General features: G+C 37.8%; 4 protein-coding genes across 5 annotated transcripts; 2 read left to right on the plus strand and 2 right to left on the minus strand.

The window, feature by feature from the left end:
- Positions 1-83: 83 nt before the first annotated feature.
- Positions 84-8,146, minus strand: LOC103830664 (glycine--tRNA ligase, chloroplastic/mitochondrial 2). The gene is made up of 34 exons (XM_009106472.3): positions 7,839-8,146; positions 7,542-7,592; positions 7,250-7,463; positions 6,986-7,041; positions 6,794-6,871; positions 6,630-6,704; positions 6,447-6,517; positions 6,251-6,367; positions 6,054-6,155; positions 5,816-5,942; positions 5,513-5,596; positions 5,303-5,389; positions 4,949-5,050; positions 4,676-4,739; positions 4,525-4,580; positions 4,186-4,257; positions 4,000-4,082; positions 3,803-3,851; positions 3,650-3,712; positions 3,421-3,510; positions 3,235-3,321; positions 3,064-3,135; positions 2,908-2,966; positions 2,715-2,808; positions 2,374-2,592; positions 2,157-2,251; positions 1,920-2,010; positions 1,717-1,821; positions 1,555-1,593; positions 1,352-1,441; positions 813-914; positions 634-715; positions 462-547; positions 84-376 (listed from the first exon to the last, which is right to left on the minus strand). Exons 1-34 carry the CDS (start codon positions 8,073-8,075, stop codon positions 278-280), a joined length of 3,198 nt encoding a protein of 1,065 aa, XP_009104720.1. The 5' UTR covers positions 8,076-8,146; the 3' UTR covers positions 84-277.
- A 243-nt stretch (positions 8,147-8,389) lies between these two features.
- Positions 8,390-12,941, minus strand: LOC103830665. Its single transcript, XM_009106473.3, has 3 exons — positions 12,066-12,941; positions 11,319-11,678; positions 8,390-10,713 (listed from the first exon to the last, which is right to left on the minus strand). Exons 1-3 carry the CDS (start codon positions 12,408-12,410, stop codon positions 10,228-10,230), a joined length of 1,191 nt encoding a protein of 396 aa, XP_009104721.2. The 5' UTR covers positions 12,411-12,941; the 3' UTR covers positions 8,390-10,227.
- A 115-nt stretch (positions 12,942-13,056) lies between these two features.
- Positions 13,057-16,344, plus strand: LOC103830666 (uncharacterized membrane protein At1g75140). The gene has a single exon (XM_009106474.3). The coding sequence runs from the start codon at positions 14,265-14,267 to the stop codon at positions 16,095-16,097; it is 1,833 nt and encodes a 610-aa protein (XP_009104722.1). The 5' UTR covers positions 13,057-14,264; the 3' UTR covers positions 16,098-16,344.
- Positions 16,345-16,852: 508 nt separating this feature from the next.
- LOC103830667 (calcium uniporter protein 5, mitochondrial) lies at positions 16,853-18,359 on the plus strand. Of its 2 annotated transcripts, XM_009106476.3 has the most exons (3): positions 16,853-17,038; positions 17,156-17,547; positions 17,637-18,359. In XM_009106476.3, the coding sequence occupies exons 2-3, from the start codon at positions 17,200-17,202 to the stop codon at positions 18,147-18,149; spliced, it is 861 nt and encodes a 286-aa protein (XP_009104724.2). In that variant the 5' UTR covers positions 16,853-17,038; positions 17,156-17,199; the 3' UTR covers positions 18,150-18,359. The 2 variants fall into 2 exon arrangements, with proteins under 2 accessions (XP_009104724.2, XP_009104723.2); XM_009106475.3 differs by having other exon boundaries at positions 16,868-17,547.
- The last annotated feature ends 319 nt before the right edge of the window (positions 18,360-18,678 follow it).

Consider the following 18,678-nt stretch of genomic DNA (forward strand, 5'->3'; position numbering starts at 1 on the left):
TGTGAGTCACTTGGATAAATAACCTTATCAGAATGCGAGAACAAGTTCAATTCAAGAAAATAGTTCCATGCTCATGCAGCGGATCAATGAACTAATTGTATAGTCTCTCTTATTAAACCAACTTGCGACAAGAGTTGATTCGATCAAATAAATCATACAAATAATACTCCAATGCATGCCTGTTTGTTTTGCTAAACAGTCTGCAACGCTGTTTGATTCTCTCTATGCTTGAACTTGTATTTTGTCCGCTCAACAGAAAGATTACAAGTAAAAAACCTCAAAAACCAGGCAAAAATGAAAGGTCAGCGATTCCTGAGGGAAGACTGGCAATGTTATTTAGAAGAGCCAGTCTGTTCTTTCTCACTCTTTCTTCCTCCTGCAGCAACCAGTTATAAAAGTCAAAACCATAAAGGCTCTCAACTCGAGCACAATGTGTGTGAACAAACAAAGTTTCAACTTACCACCATCACAAACACATTGTTGAAGAAATCCTCCAGTGGCTCCACCAACTGCGTCGATATCTCAGTGAACTCCTCGATTCCTATGCCTGGATACAAAATTGGAAAGCAGTGAGAGAAATTTGAGTTTTCTATGATTGAACCATTCCGGTATTAGAGAAGGAAGTTGAATTACCACTGTGAATTCGATCTTTGATGGAGGTGTAAATGCTCCACAGCTCTTTCTCTTGGGAAGTCTCAAATACACCCTCATCCACCTAATTTTTTAATTTTGCATCATTCAATGTTAGAACTTAGAAGCTGCAAGTTTCACAGATGCTCTTTCGCCATTTTATCAGAAGAAACCTCAAGTACCTCAACTCCGACATCGACATCTTTCCCACGGACAATGCGTGTAGGACGTGAATATGCTTCCACTATCTTCGGAAAGATCTCACCTTTGCTCAGCTCTTCCATCTGCAATGCAAGGCATCAGCAAAATGTTAGCTTCTTAATGAGCAAAGTCAATACGGTTTGAGCCTATCAACTGCGTAACAACATTCCAAACCAGAAGATAACAACGTTCAAGGTTTAGTGAACCACCAGCATATTGAGAGGAACCAATTGCTATAAGTAACAGATAAACCTCCCTTTGTACGACTACCGTGCTACTGTAGGAACCCGTTTACTTTTTTTTAAGGCCATAAACCAATCCCAATTTCTGCTAACAGATGAGAAAACACCATCTTCCTTACCAATACCACTATCCAGTCTGGTTTCTAGTCTCGATTAATTAAAAAGTGATCAAACCGGTATAAAACCCTAGCTTGTAGGAGAGTGATGCACACATGCTTCTCAATTATCACCTAATCCTATATCTAATCTGCTATTGGATCATATTTCAGTTCAATTACCTTGTATGCAGTTCGTGCTGCCAGACAAGGATCATTTCCACGCTCTGCTAGGACAGACCTAACTACTTCAGGGCTTACTCCGTTGTCAACCTGTAAAAAGGATTGAACAAAAAATCACACACTAAGATTCTTTAGTTTAAAGAGCCAAGGAACTGTGTCTAAAAGAATTAGAAACAATAAGAATCAGGAAAAGTTGCACAAACCAGAAGCTGTTCCAGTCTTCGAGTAACAAATTGATACACCTAAAAACAATAAAACAGTTAAGTTATATCAAGAACGTTTTTTCAGATGATGGCTTGCAACCCGTAAATGGGGAAACAATATTTTGGCCCCACTCAACAGCTATGGGAGAACTTGATTCTTACATCGTCTAGGGTGTTTGCCTCAACCTTTACTGGTTGTACACTGGCTGCAATTTCTAGAGCATCTTTAAAGTTGACATTTTTATCCTTCTCAACCAAAATCTGAACCTGTAGCATACGTTATTGATTGGTATCCATAAGGCTCATGCAACCATAAAATGACAAATCATAACTTCTTTTTTAGATCAGAACATCTACAAACTTACTAAGCCATAAGATATTCTTCTAAGGCCAAATGGGTCATTTGTTGAACTTGGCTGGCAACCAGCAGCAAATAGACCAACGAGGCTATCCAATCTAGAAACAAGCATAAGTTTTAGTAATATATGATCACAATAATATCAGAAGTATGTGTAATTTAGCTCTGCACCAAATCAGCAACAAGGTCATTTTGGAATAGAAATATATTGGAGGGACACTTAAAGTTGAAGCTTTCACATTACCTATCACCTATTGCCAAAACCATTCCTGCATCTGTTTTAGGGATGACATCTCCGGAAAATCTAGGAAGTGTAATTTCCAGCAAAGCTTCTGCAATCTGCACCCAAGAGGAAACGATTGTTGTGCAATACCACATGCTAATAGATGTATACCATAGTACGCTAGTAGCTAAAGACTATTAACTATTTTTATACAAACAAGCAGACACACGTCCATTACCTGCTCTGAATAGCCATCTCGGAGAGCATAATGACGAGCCATTATTCCTGAGAGGGCAGTAAATTCTGTAACCACAGAAGTTGCAAGGTCTGACAGAGCAAGTGAGGCAGCCTCCCCCACAACCGGAAGCAGATCTTCATCAATTTCGAGGGCCAAACAAAGCTTAGTTACCATCTTTTCTAGACGGTTCATCTTATCCAGCATCGTTCCCAGCTTTTCCTGTAGATTCACATAAACATGAATGAAACGCTTGTGTTGTATGTGCTACTAATTTCAAATTACATCGCTTGTTTTTATTACTTGTACGAGTACCGAACCATTAAAACCGCTGTGAAACTTACGTGGAAAAGAATTCCCTTAAGCTGATCTCGAAATTCAGAAAACTTTTTCCTTGTGTCCACCTCATAGAAGAACTTCGCATCTTCATAGCGTGCCCTGTAAAAGTCAAACATTGCCATTTGATGCTTTTGACTTGGTCTAGATCATCTATCAATTGAGTAAAGATTTTAGTCACTTATTATTACACATCTCAACCTGAGAACTGCTTCATTTCCTTTCCTCACCACATCCTCATTAATTGCACCATTAGCAACCTAAAGCAAGTCACTATCTTTCGTTAGCTATTAACAACTTGTTGTGCCATTTCAAAAAGCATGCAACAGAAGAAAATGCAAGGCCAGAGTGTCGTACAGCAATAAAGTAAGGCAATAGCTTTCCACTCTCATCAGTAATGGAAAAATATTTCTGGTGCTTCTGCATAACCTGGAGGGTTACAGTATAATAAGGCAACGAATTAGATATGCATACTTGACAGAGAGTTAAGAGAAATTATGAGTAAATTACACGGTATAAAGAGCTTACAATAGTTAATAGCTCATCTGGTAATTCTAAAAATGATTCCTTAAACTTTCCAATTAATGGCACAGGAGCTTCGACGAGATTTGCAACCTGGAGAACACCATGAATTAAATTAACTTCTTTGTAAAGATGTGAAGATAATGTCTTGGAGCCATTTTAGAGAATATCACTGATAACGCCATAAGTTACCTCATTAAGTAAGTTCTGCTGGACAACAACTCGCCCATTAACACTTTTTGCTAATGCATTCGACTTGTCAAGAATGATTTTCTTCCTTTCCTGTAAATTATGTTAACAAATCATATAGATCCATAAACAGAAATCTAAAAGAAAAAAAAATTGGCCATCCTGCTGAAAGTTAAAAATAAAAAATAAAAAATTGAAACAATGGTTAGAGAAGAATATATGAAGGGCTTGCCTCAATCTCAATATTGATTCCAGCATTCCTCATAGTATCTTCATAGGACTCTGCAGTATCTACCTGCCAATAAGACCATAAAATGCACATTTAAAGCACGAGATCCAAATATGCCTATAGACGAGTCCACGACGGTGCAGACTAAATTCATACCAACAGTGTTGCTGAAGCAGTGTTGCGAAGTCCAAAAGAAACATTTCCACTGCATTTTGAAAACGAAACAAATATTAAAAAAAACTAATATTTCATTTAGAAATAATATTGAAATCCCAACTGCTAGAGGAAGATAACGATATGCAAAATATTTAATTAAGAAGCGTGGATACTCGAGTGTAGCCAAGTAAACATACCTTGTGTTGCCAGCAAAGCAGAATGGTACAACCAGATCCCCATGTAAGGCCATAACCCAGCGAACTGGCCTGCTAAACATTACCTGCTTACCAGAAGACAAATAGCAATAATTAAAATCCTTGTTTTACTATTGAGCCTATGGCTATATAAACTAACAAATGAGTATCTCGTTTAATGTTACATACTGACGAGTTCCAGCGCATTGACTTTGGGAACGATATTTTAGCCAGTATACCTGGTAATTCTTCTGACAGGACCTACAATACACAAGATCACAAAAATTGTATCCTTAGCAAATTAATTGTAGTTTTCCTTTGAGGAAAAACTCAAATGCCAATATAGTGAAGCACAGGTCTTGGAACGCTAAAACTACAAGCTCACCTATTAAAACGAAGAAGGATATGTGAACATTAATAATTTGTTAAACTAGGATATAAAAATGTCAAGTAGATTTCTCTGTCCTAATTCATAAAACATGAAAATAATAGTTCCTAAGCTCAACATGAGGAGTCAAGGAAGAGAACCTCCAACGCAAGTCGAGCTGGCTGTGTAACTCGTGCGTGAACATATTCTGTCTTTCCTGAAAGAAAAAATAGACAAAAAGATGAAAAATGAAAAAAAAAAAGCTAAACAAAGAAAGCAGAACAGGGAATTTGCTTATGGAGATGCACCAACCGTCAACTTTTCTGTACAATTTTTCCAACGGAACGCCATATCTACGGCTAAAACCATCTGCAGCCTGCAAATTAGAACACCGAGAAATTGATTACATATCTTAAGGCAGTCAATGCTTGCTAAAAAACACAAGCGTATCTAAAGGCCAGTGTATAAGTAATTCATATGCTTTTTCCTTCAATTCCAGCACTGTCTACCAAAATACTTTCAATAGTCAATTTAATTAGCCTGGCCGTGCCTGAGGAGCAGAAAGGACCAAAGCGAAAGAAAAACCTTTGTAGAATTTCCTTGATCATCAAACGCTTTAGACGCAGGGGGTCCTCGAACTTCAACCTCCTCTTCCAGCTGCTTAGGGGACATAGCATCAACTAGAACCTGAAAAAGGGGCTGTCAGTTTACCATGCTCTAAGACTTCCATGATTTAACACAATAACCCACAACCCAAAAACTTCAGATAGGTTTCTTTAAATTTTACATTCTCACATAAAATACAAGGGGACAACAATCTCAAAGAATAAACAGGAAGATTTGGTGTCAACCAGCACTTTATCTGTAAGATTGGATTTATGTTGTTATAGAGCTGACATTGTAGCAATAACATGTAAAGTGAGACATATTATTAATTACCACTAGCCTACGAGGTGTGCCAAATGCTTTCACAACGCCATGCCGCAGTCTTTGGTTCTCTAACAATTGTACGACTAAAACCCTGAGCTGCACGATTAACAAGGATTATTACTCGATGCCCAATCTATCAGAAGAAAGCTAACACAAAAGTCCCTATGAGTCAGCGATAGAGGGAAATTTTAAGTTTCTCGAAATGAAGTGAAAATATACTTGTTCGCTAGCATTGATAACATCTGGAGGTGGCATCTCTTCAGTCCCTATCTCAATAATAAATGATCTTGGATCCTCAGGAACCTGTGACGATTGAAAACAACATAAACAACAAAAGAGGAAACCATATCTTATTTAACAACTTCAGAAATGTTTTCATAACAGAACATATGAACAACTAGTACTGAAGATATTAGCGTCACAAGAATATTTCACCGACTAATATCCCACGATTAATCAAAAATGAAATAATCAGCAACAAAGCTCCGATTGTAAATTCTCAAATTAGAAAACAGGGCCAACCTTTTCAGCCATATTTTCCAAAGCTGCTCCGTGGTGGATGGGAGGAATATGTTCAGAGGCAACACCAAGAGGATGTCCAAGAGATTCACGTGTCTTTAACCACAGTTGGGCACATTGGCGAGCCAAGCTATTCTTTCAAAAATGATGCTTAGAATCACAAATAAGCACTTATTTACAAGTAAGAACTTGTTTAAATCATTTCAGTAATACTCTTTCAAAAAACTGGAACAGATCTTACCTGCGCATTCGACCAAAATAACGAGCACGTTCAGTTACACCGACGAAACCTCTAGCATCTAAGATGTTAAAAGCGTGAGATGTCTTCAGTAGCTGATCATACCTAGCACATGCCCCCAAGCAATTTTGTTAAATTCAAGAGGCAGTAGTTAAATATGAAGAAGACAATGGACGACCATAAGCACGTGATAAACATACGCAGGGATTGGAAGGCCCAAGGCAAGTAAGGAACGTGCTTCTTCGTCAAAAGAATCGAAATGCTTTTGAAGACGGTCCACGCTAGCATGCTCAAGATAATATGAGCTCATTTCCTTCCTGCAAAACTCACCCAAATATCAGTCTGGAAACAGGATAATTTTGATACTGTACGATGAAATATCCACAAGTCTATTACTCATTTTCTAAGAAAAGTTCCCCGTAAGTGATTCCATCAGCATATAAAATCTTCTTGAAATGGTCAACTTCCTGTCAGTTAAAACAAAAGGCTAACTTAAGGCAAACTAAAAGAACCCAAAAGGAAAAATGTGTGCATCCTTGATAAAAGAAACATAAAGTAATAAAGAGGTACAAAACTGACCTGAAGCAACATGAGGATGCGCTCAAGCCCATAAGTTATTTCAACAGATACTGGAGACAGCTGAAGGCTTCCAGCCTAGAGAGAACCAAAGCTTAGAATTTTGGCTTTACCAGAAAATATAGACAGAGATTAAAAGGTATAGTGTAGCATAAAATGAAAAATACCTGCTGAAAGTAAGTAAATTGTGTAATTTCCATACCATCCATCCAAATCTCCCATCCCAACCCCCAAGCACCAAGTACCTGTAAGTCATTCAAATGAACAGACAGTACCACATTGTAAGATCTCTCTCTCTCTCTCTCTGACAATATAGTGAGAAACCAAAAGAAAAGGAAACCCTGAGCTGGAGACATTACCGGGCTCTCCCAGTTGTCTTCAACAAACCGTATATCGTGTTGAGTCACATCAATACCTATAAAGGTAGAGTAAAAGAAACAGTAAGCGGAGAGCTAGAGTTTCCTGCAGCGATACACCATAAAGAAACCTTTACCAAAATCAAGACTAAAATTCACCAAGGAGAAAGATTCAACATACTAAGGAACATTGAAAGTCTCAAAATTTATGATCAAACCGAGACATGTAAGTGAAAGCATTTCAAGGGGAAAGACGTTTGCGAGTACCTAAAGCAGAGAGACTGTTGATGAAGAGGTCTTGAGAGTTCCCAGGATCAGGTTTCAAGATGACCTGAAACTGAGTGTGCCTTTGAAGCCTATTGGGATTCTCTCCATATCGACTATCGTCAGGACGTATGCTAGGCTCCACGTAGGCAACATTCCATGGCTCAGGGCCAAGAACCCTCAAAAACGTGGAAGGATTCATAGTGCCAGCTCCAACCTTAAAAGACAAGTTAACAAGTAATGAGAATAGTCAATAATCGCAGAGAAAGAGAGAGTTTAAATGGTGAATACTAACCTCGGTGTTGCTGGGCTGCATAACGGCGCATCCAACAGAAGCCCAATACTCCTGAAAAAGAGTAGAGAAAGCGATAAAGAGCTCTGTGAAGAAGATGATAGGAGAGTGAAAGAAGTTTGTTATGAAGAGGATGAATCTTCTTCACATTAATTCATACTGTACACTATGGTTCTGTTTATATACACGTTAAGATTAGCTAACGTACACTCTAACCATATAACTGACTGCTAACATGCGCATAGATGCATTACACATATCTAATCTCGAATGATTAAGAGTGAATTGGGGAGAACGAACCTGGAGGCGTTGAATTGCTTGTTGGAATGTAGGGATAGAGACGGAGTTGCTGTGACTATCACCATCGGGCTTGCGATGGGAAGTATGATGATGAACATTGGAGGAGACGGCGGTGCGGTGAAATCGGCGGTAAGGGGATCGAGGAAGGTAGCGAGGGAGGTGGAGGAAGCGAGGAGAGGCGTGAGGACGGAGGAAGGAGGAGATGATGAGAGGGAAAGAGAGAGAGAGGATGGCCATGAATGAGCAGAAGACTTTCGAAGGTTTATCCGAATGCTGCTGCTGCCCCCAGTGATTTTGGGTTTTTCATTAGAGAAGAAGAGACACGACCCGGTTCATTTCAATAACCAATCCGAATAGAAATCAAAAATCCAAAATGTTCGGTTCGGTCTGTGGATATTTCTTGTAGATATATTAACCGAACCGATCCGATAGTGTTACCCGAACAAGAGCTGTTTGGTTCAATACTCGATTAATATTTGATTCTTAACCGCAGCACTACCCTCAAGGTTTTTCTGTTAGCGATCTGTTTGATTATGGTATATCATAGGTCTGATCATTTTATCCAAATCCAAAAATCTGAATCAAAACCAACTCAAAATATCTGATCTGAAACCAAAATTTTTATTTACAAGTATTTAGTTGGATTCAAATTTTTCTACGCAACAAAACGGATATAAATATTATATAAAATATATATATGTACAATACAGTAAGGGTCTGACTGGTGACCATTCGGGAATCAAGAGGAACGAATAAAAAAGGAATGTACGGGAACAAAATATCAGGAACGAAAAGGAATGGCTGTTCCTTATCAAATTTAACAAGGAATCATTTTGTTCTTAAATTCTCTACAAAAAAGGGAATGAGAGGGAATGAGAAGGAATTATTATTCTTTGTGAATGGTGATTTTTTTTAGGAACGTTAGGGAATGCATTATTCCTCACCGTTCCCTGGTCACCATTCATACCCTAAGTTTAGAATAATTATTAAAATATTAAAAAAATTAATTTTAGTTTCTAAATAGTTTGAAAAACAAAAATGTCAGTACTATATTTTAGAAGTGTGAGGTGTATGAAAACAATGTACAAACCGTTATATCATTATCAAAAATGGTTTAATCAAATTCTATAATATTCTGTTAAAATAATTTTGTGAGCCATGATAAATATTTTGTATTGTTGAAATTTTTGTAAATGATTTGTAAAGCATGTATGGACATTATAAGACATTAATAGTTATTATATACTTATATACAAATATAATTCTTTATGTAAAATATCTTGGAAGCATTTAACTACAACTTCTCGACTTCACCAATGATCGTCACGTAATAAAATTAATTGGCTCTAAACTTACTTCTCATTTTTACATTTAATTAAAATTAAAAAAAAATCGTCGACCAATCAAATTATACTAATTTTCTTAAAATTTCACCAATGACCGACACGTAAGAAAAAATCACTTAATTGACTTCTCTTGTAATATATAGTATGGTTTATATTTTTATAAATGATTTATTTGCTCTTATAAGTAATTTTAAAATTATGATAAATTGATTTGTAAGCGATGATAAATAATTTTCATTAAAAACATTTATTAATGATTTATAAAGCATGTGTAAACTTTATAAGATTTTAATAGTTATTATATAATTATATATGAATATAATCATAAATATAAATTTATTTTATTTATTTTATATTAAAATTTTGTTCAATATTTATATGGTTCATAGATATTAAAATAATTGAACAAATATTATTAGTCTTTCTATAATGACTACAATTAGTTATCATAACTTGTTATTCATAATATTTCTTAGATTATTTGGTAAGGGATATTAATTGGTATCAAACTTATCTTTAATTTTTTTAAATTTAATTTAAATAAATAAAATTAAAAATCATCAACTAATTAAATTAGAACAGTTTTTTGAAATTTCACTTATGATCGACAAATAAGCAAAAATACTTAATTTATTTAATATGTAGGAGGATTAAAAAAAAGTTGCACAATTTAAAATTTTAGTTGGTGTACACAAAAATTTAACTATAGTTTACATTGTTTATAAAACTAATTATTGGTACAAGTGCCTCCATTTCACTTGCGTAGCTTCCGTTCCTCCCCCCCCCGAATTCGTGGCTGGTTAGTCGATCGTTGGGTGTATAAAAAACGTTTTCTAGTGGTTCGGTCACTGAACTAACTACAAGTATTCTGACTAAACAAAAAAAACTCATCTTTTACAATTATCAACATATATTGACCAAAATGACACAACTCCATGTATATCTTTCTTTTTTTTTTTTGTTATGAAACCTAATTTTCAAAAACAAACCCATCTAACAAGAAAAGAGAGATACAACAAAGAGGCAAACTATCTCGACGGTACTTAACGATCATTGTTCATATCCGAAGGTGGCAAGAAGCTCTCCAAACACAGCCCACAAATATTAAAATCAACTTCCTCAATCCTCCACTTCTCCTCAATTCTTCTCCGATGATTAACCGCTCCGCCGTACCGATAAAGCGTGGTCAAAGTTCGACCACCATGAGCTATGTTGACCGAGTCAACGTACATGTAATCATCAATGATTGACTCCATGCTTGTCTCCCAGAAAACGCCGTCGTTTTTGCCCCTAGCGGATCTGACTCTCACGAGCTTTGTGTCGCCAAACTTTACTAGAAGTCCCGTCCTTTGGCTGAAGTAACCCCACACCGTGTGGTGGATCACCTCCGTGTTGGCCGAACACTGCGCCTTGAGTATATCTGCCGGTGTCTCTACCTTTAGGACGAAACAGTCTTCGCCGTTAATGGTCTGTTCGCCGATACAAACGGCGTCTAAAAAGAGACTAGCCGTACACCTAGGGTCAAGTCCCTGTCACATTTAACATGTCAAAATGTATATGCATGCATATAAACTTTTAGATTTTAACAATATTTTTATCGTTAATAATCTTTGATAGCTTCATTAGTTTGTTAATATAAAGTATTTACTTAATAGAGATAATTATCTTATATACAACATATTTAAAGCTTAATTAATCATGCCATATTTAAAATATATACTGTCACAAAACTTACAACTACAACCAATATAGTTATAACAAAAATGTTTGCACAAAAGTTTACAACAATAATTTTATGGTTACCGCCAACGCATATGTAACACAAAAATGTTTATGGTTAATTTTCTACAATCCAACCAGTCATCCATTTTATTTATCCTCTCTTTTATAATTTTTACTGCTAGAAACTCTTCTAAAGACCATGAATATTAATGGCCGTAAATCCAATTTAGTTGTTTATAGTTCACGTATACGCATGGTACCATGTTCAAACATGACAACATTAATACAAATTAAAAGCAGTAGACTACAACATTAATTGATTAAAGTTTAAGATATATGGTCAAGTGGTTAAAGTTTGAGATATATGATTAAGTAAAACCTTAAGTGGTTAAAGTTTGAGATATATGGGTACCTGAAAAAAGCGGCGGAGAGGACGAGGAGGGCCACGGTGGGCTTGGGAAGGCTGGGTGGATGATTGGTTCCAAGCCACTTTGCCGTCACTGCCGGCGCTAATTTTGAAACCGGAAACCACCAGCTCCAAGAACCAAAGGTTTGGATTCTTCTGCCATAAAACAAAACCCCCGACTTCGAAATTTCCTTTCCCCAGCCGCACCGGCGTGGCTGTTATCCCTTCATCCTCTCCAGCAACCATCCCGGAGCCTTGCATCCTCACCTGCCCCACCGCATACATGCTCTTCACCGCGTTCAAAGCGGCTGGACCTCCACATGCAGCAACATATTGCTGCACTATGTACTTAGCCGTTGACGCCTCCTTCAAATACACCATTATAATTATATACATATCAAATTCCTATACTAGTTTTTTTCTTCATAGTTAGCCAAAAGTAAGTTTTATAATGTAAGGTGAATGTGTATTATGATCAAATGTATTATATTTTTATAGCTAGAAGCCTATAACAAAGAAAACTATATGCACATACACATTTTATATCTATAAATATTATTTTTATCTCTATAAATGTTCTATCCGGGGAAATCATGTAGTTCATTGGCTAATCTCATGTTCTCGTTTGAATTCTGCTAGTAATTAAACCATATAATATAAACCAGGTGGAAATTCAAACCTAAAACAAATATCAAAACGCAAAACTAAACCAAGAAAACACACAAAATAGATAGCATGATGATATAGACGTACGATGGAAGGGACATTGATGGGTCGTGAGAGACAAAATTCAAGAGGGACATGAAAAGGAATAAGAGGACTTCCCACGATCTTCAACAACGCGACAAATTCATTATCAGATTTCGACTGCATATGCATATTAACATTACTCATCGACGACGAAGACGCCGGCGTTCTCATGTCCGCAGCGACTGCGGTCACGACGGCATGGGCCTTCATAAGAGCATGCATATTCCTCCACCTCCCCGTCGCGTTGCTTCCCATCTTGGTAAACATTTCTTCCGGCACAGGAACCTCTAAAACCGTCTCTAACCCGTCTTCATCGTCTAAATTCGGACAAAGCTTCCTCATCTTCATCTCTTAGTTTTTTTTTTCTTGAATGATCAAAGAGAAAGAGAGGATTAGGGTTTTCCTCTTTCTCCGAGTTTTTATTACGGGAGAGAGATGGGTAGATTTTGGAGAATCATGAGGATTAACTACAAAACTATTCTTGATTATGTTCTTGATCGTTTTCTGTTGGCCGGCTTTTATATATAACTAAGGTGCTCCTTGCTCGTAGCTATCGTGAGAACACGATTTCAGGAGGATCCATCCAAACTAAATATCTTATATCCTGATGTGACATATACATGAATTTACGCTTTTGATCTAGGTTTGGACGTTGACAGTTGACAAGCTATTTATATTAATTCGCATACGAATATTTTTTTTTTTTTGGGTGTAAATGTTAAAATTTATACCATTTTTTAAGAGTTTACATTGTTGTGTGACACAACTTATTACATAGAAGGATAAGAGAGAAGAGAGTGAAAATATTCGTATGCTCTCTCATACGAATATTTATGTGTGTTTATGGATATACATTATGGTCGTGTGCTTCATATGTATACGTGGAAGAATAATACTAGTTGAGGAATAATATCTAAATGTATACAATCGGAGTGGTAAGGCAGGAGACCAATGTTTATAATCTTTTTCTTTAATTAAACGCCTTTTAATCTAGCTAGTTGTTATTCTAAAATATTATTTGTTCATGTAGAAGTGGACTATTGTACTTTATGATTATGATGATTTAATTATCGACCAGAAATCAAATACGTAATCAATGTTTGGGTTAAAGTAAAGAACATGTCTCCTTTGAACTTGAAACCAAAGAACAAAGGGAATCAGAGGAAGAGAAATGACTGGTAACTGAACGTATTCTTGTGAAAGCAATTCTTATTTTTTCCCAACTAAATATTACAGATTTTGTATATTAGTTTTTGATATACAGAGTAAAAACAAAAAAAAAAAAAAAGAGAACTGTGGCAATGGAACTGCACGTGTAGTGAATATGAATCGCTGGATCATGTCGCTTTGTGTTTGTGTGGCCACTGCGGTAGGACCGTGCGTTTGGCATTTTTCTTAGATCGGTTTCAAGTCTCATTTCCCAAAGTACATATAGGTTGCTGCTATAACTACAGAGAGTATAGTGTGAGATTAGATCATCCATCGTAGTCACTCGGATCTTTTGTTAGACACCGCGATTGGAATTACTATAACAAGTTTTGTTTTTTCTATTCAAATAAAATTTCCAATAAATTTTCATTCTACATAGATTGAAGTTATCCAACAATCATCAAACTAAGAACAAAATTGTATAAGTATTTAATTTTTTTAATACAAATTATAGAAATGTTTTATTGATGAATATTAAAATTGTTAATAGATTTTGTTCTCTATATTCAATTATTTCCAGTATTTTTTAAATTTAAAATGGATATTAATTAATCGTCTAAGAATACAATTATTAATTATTCATATGAGTTTTATACACAAAATTGTATTTATATGTAAATTTGCAAATATAAATACAAAATTTGACAAAAAATACAAAATTAGATAAATACTTTATTAAATAATATAAAGATAATTAACTTTTTGTTCTTCTTATCTTCCCCTAAGCTTTAGCGTAGACCAAAGAAGACCAGAGAGTTTCGGACAGAAAGATCTCAAATCAGACAACTTAATTTTTAATCTTCTTACACCCCAACGTTGTTTGACTTCCAAAAGAAAAATCTCCAGATAGATTCCGACCGGATAAATCCTCTTCCTTTCAGATCTCCTAACTCAAATTAGATCTGCTGTGGTAATGGCGGTTACTTCCTGATCTCAGAGAAGCAAAAGAAAGAAAGAAGAAGACCCATCTCCTACCCTTGGTTGCACTCTTTAATGGCCGGGCTTCAAAAAGGCAAGTCCTTTCTCTTCTGTCTCTCCTTCTTTGTCTCGTGTAGCTTGCTTTTCCTTTCGCCGATTGTAACCGCTTCCGAGTCTGATCCGCCTCCGTACGAGCACTCTGATGCTTCTCATGGAGTCGTGACCGTCAGCGAATCCGACAGGCAAGGTGTTGCATTGCATAGGCTCGAGGAGCTTGTTAGGAATCTAACGGAAGTAGTAGCTAGATTAGACGCTAAGTTATCTGAAACCTCTTCTAAGGAGAAGAACGAGATCAGTAGTAATGGGGTTAAAGAGGAGAAAGCTAAGAAGGCCTTTTCAGTGACAAAGTACAGTCCTTTCTGGTCCGAGAGATTCGAGTTCACCTCCGCCGTGAAGCTCAACTCCGAGGCAACGTGCATCAACGTGTTGCCCTTTAGAGACCACGAAGGTTTAAGCAAGTACTTCGTCGTTGGAGACTCGAGTGGTAACCTCTACGTGTTCTTGAGAAACGGCGACGTTTTGGTCGAGTTTTTCACCAACTGTGATTCACCGATCACTGCGATGGTTTCTTACTTGTCCGTGTATAAGAACGAAAGCTTTGTGGTGACGGGGCATCAAAGCGGAGCCGTTTTGTTGCATAGACTCAGAGAAGGCTCTATGGGAGACGATTTTAGTTCAGCTGTGATGGAGAGTGTTGGCAAGTTCGATGGCACGGAGGATGGTCTGGAAGTGACGTTACTAGAAGTGCATCACGTGGGTCGTGTTAGGTACATATTAGCAACTGATCTCACCGGAAAGCTAACAGTTTTCACCGAGAACAGAACCGTTCACGGGTCCGTTACTCCTACAAGTAGACCTCTCGTCTTCTTGAAGCAGAGGCTGTTGTTTCTCACCGAGACCGGCGCTGGTTCGCTAGACTTGAGAAGCATGAAGATCAGAGAATCAGACTGCGAAGGCTTGAACAGCTCTCTAGCGAGAACGTACGTTTTCGATGCTTCCGAGCGGTCTAAAGCCTACGGATTCACGTCAGAAGGCGAAGTCATCCACGTGTTGCTTCTCGGCGACGTAACGAACTTCAAATGTAGAGTGAGGTCAAAGAATAAGGTTCAGATACAAGAGCCTGTAGCGTTACAAGCCATCAAAGGCTATCTTGTGCTAGTCAGCGAAGAGAAAGTGTTTGTATACAATGTATCGACTCAACACTACGTGAGAACAACGGGTCCTCGTCTTCTCTTCCCTGCTGCGTTAGAAGATCTCAAGTCAACGTTCTTGACCCATCAATCTAAAACGAGTCCCCAAAACTTTAAGGTTACTACTCCTTTGATAGCAAGCGACCGTGAGAAGCTTCTTGTGATGAGTTTAGGCGAAGGGTACGTAGCTACATACAAATCAAAGCTTCAGAGTTCCAAAGGAGAACTCAACACGATGCTATGGAGCAGTCCTGTCTTCTTCTTTCTACTGTTTTTATTCGGGGCGTGGCATTTCTTTGCTAAGAAGAAAGAGTCTCTCACAGCTTGGGGACCTGACGATCCTTTCACATCTTCCTCTTCTTCTGCTTCTTTCTCTGAGCCATCTAGGAGAAACAATGATGATCTCATGGATCTTAGGAGAAGATATGTTTCTCCATCTCGGTACCCTCCTGGAGCTGCAGCTGGTACTTATAGGTCGGTTGCCTCTAATGACCCGACCACGAGAGGTTCGGTTGATAGTACAAACTATAGAGCAACAGGGCAGGGGATGAAGTATCGTGGTGTGACAGGGCTTGATTCTTCAGGTGGTGGTGGGTTTGGTAATAGAAGAGAGAGTTTGTTTGGTAATAATAACAAAGCTTTAGACAACGAAAGTTAAGGGCCTTTTTTAACGTTTTGCCACTTTTTTTTTGTTACCGGTTAACGCTTGAAGTTTTTTTTGTATTTTGTAACACTCCGGCGAGAAAAAATAAATGTTTTACCGGTAGCTTTTGTTTCTCCGGACACTTCTTGTTTAGTCAAACTCTTGTAGATTTGAATCGTTATGTAATTTTTTCTTGTGGTCAAGATCAGGATCAGACTGAAAATGATACATTTTTTAATATATATATTATAGTGTTTCAAGATCCAGATGTCTTACAAGACCTCAAGACAGTAAGTCCTTTAGGCAATGTGACACTGATTCTTAACAAGACATATTTTCAGGAGTTGATGTTGTTTCAACTCCTGAAAATGTGTCGGAAATCTTTTTTTCTACCCGCCAACGATGACACTCAGGAAAGCTCAGCTCGGGAACTCAACTCTATCTATCACTCATCGCGATGCACCATAACAGAGAGACTGACACAGGGAGACAACGCAGAGGAGTTTAATCCGCGTAGGTTTGAAATTTGGGCACACCAAGAAAGAATCAGCTCAGCTTGTGCCGTTTGGGTTAGGGCCTAGTACTTGTGTCGGACAGAATCTTGGAGTGTCTGAAAACCGAGAAGGTTCTGGCTACGATCTTTGAGGCATTACAGTTTCAGGTTGTCTCGGTTTAATATACTTGGGTTAGGTACTTTCGAGTTTCGATTTCGTTACCTCGGTTTATTATATAGGTTCTTCCCTTTATTGAAAGGGTAAAATAGTAAAAGCACGTAACTATTAAGCGCATCAATCAAACATCTTCTATCTTCCTCCCAAACCTACCCACAAACTCCAAGGGCCGCAAGACTCTGCAGCTCTCCTCGAACGTCTCCTCTCCTTACAAAATGGAATTAGGGAAATCGAAAAGGCACGGCTAGTGAACAAATGTCGAGCAAACTTTTCTAATTCCAGAAAGTAACACAAAGCTTCTCTTGCTTCTTCCTCTTTTCTTTTTTTCATAAATGCATTACTATTTTTAACCCCTCCACGTTCTCAGATTCGAGTCTCACGCGTCTTTCTTCTTTTCCTTAGCTTTTAGTCCCACAAGAATCTCATATCTGTTTTCATCCTAAGAGATGTGGTCGGCGGTGGGTGCTTTGAGGCGTACGGCCGCCAGTAAAAGTTGTCCGATAAGGTCGTCATGGCTCGGCGGTGGTTACAGATGTCTCACAGTGGAACCAACGGAGGAGATAACTGTAACGGAAGCGAAGAAGCTAATGAGGTTAGTGAACGTTGATGAGATGAAGAAGAAGCTCGGTTGTATGGGGAATGATGAAACTGTCTCTTACACTAAACTCATTGAGGCATCTCAAGGTTTTGGTATCGCTAGATCTCTCCACGAAGCTCATGCCTTCGCTCGTATCCTCGATGATGCTGGTGTCATTTTGATTTTCCGTGATAAAGTCTATCTTCATCCAGATAAGGTCTGCTGCAATCTCATGTTTTGTCTTGGAAAAAAAAAACTCATTGTGTTTGTCTGAAATCGATCTTTGTCTTGTGGGTTTTGTTATAGGTGGTGGAGTTGATTAGAAAGGCAGTGCCTTTAGGTTTGAATCCAGAGGATGATCCAGCTAAAGTCGAGTTCGATAAGCTTAGGAGAATGAAGGAAGAGATTGATGTGTTGGCACATAAGCAAGTGAGGAAGATTCTGTGGTGTGGTCTTGGCTACTCTGTGGTTCAGATCGGACTCTTCTTCAGGCTAACCTTCTGGGAGTTTTCATGGGATGTGATGGAGCCCATTACCTTCTTCACTACAGCCACTGGCATTATTGTTGGTTACGGTTATTTCTTGATGACTTCCAGGGACCCAACTTATCAAGATTTCATGAAGAGGTTGTTTCTTTCTAGGCAGAGGAAGTTGCTCAAGAGTCGCAAGTTTGATGTTGAGAGGTTTAAGGAACTTGAGAAGAAGTCGAAGATGACGTCTTGCTCTTCGTATCATTCGTGCCACGCGAACGCAGCTATTCGGAAGTGTGTTGGAGTTGATCTTGATTTAGAGGATTCTTTGCATAGTCGCAGCGACTGATTCATTCGGTTTCTGGTTTTCTAACCATTATTCACTTTTGGTTTTATATGCTATAACCAATGTCTCTCGAGGCTTCTTCATGTTTGATTCCTTGTTGTTTACAAAAAAAGAATCCAATGGGTGTTTAGTTTTGCACTAGTCAATGGAGATTGAGAATTTTTATTTGATAATCTTGAGCTCTAAAATCAGTAATATGGAATTTGTTGATTATTGAATCTACCGAACAATAACGTTTCTTAGTTTAAGTTTGTTTTCCGTTGTTAATCCTTGATTAAAGTTTCCGAGGGTCCAACGTTTCTTAGTTTAAGTTTCTTATTTTATGGATGGTTTGGAAGTGACGTTACTAGAAGTGCATCACGTGGGTCGTGTTAGGTACATATTAGCAACTGATCTCACAGCTTGGGGACCTGACGATCCTTTCACATCTTCCTCTTCTTCTGCTTCTTTCTCTGAGCCATCTAGGAGAAACAACGATGATCTCATGGATCTTAGGAGAAGATATGTTTCTCCATCTCGGTACCCTCCTGGA

The sequence above is a fragment of the Brassica rapa genome, chromosome A07 (genome assembly GCF_000309985.2).
Source record: "Brassica rapa cultivar Chiifu-401-42 chromosome A07, CAAS_Brap_v3.01, whole genome shotgun sequence".
In the NCBI taxonomy this organism is placed as follows: Eukaryota; Viridiplantae; Streptophyta; class Magnoliopsida; order Brassicales; family Brassicaceae; genus Brassica; species Brassica rapa.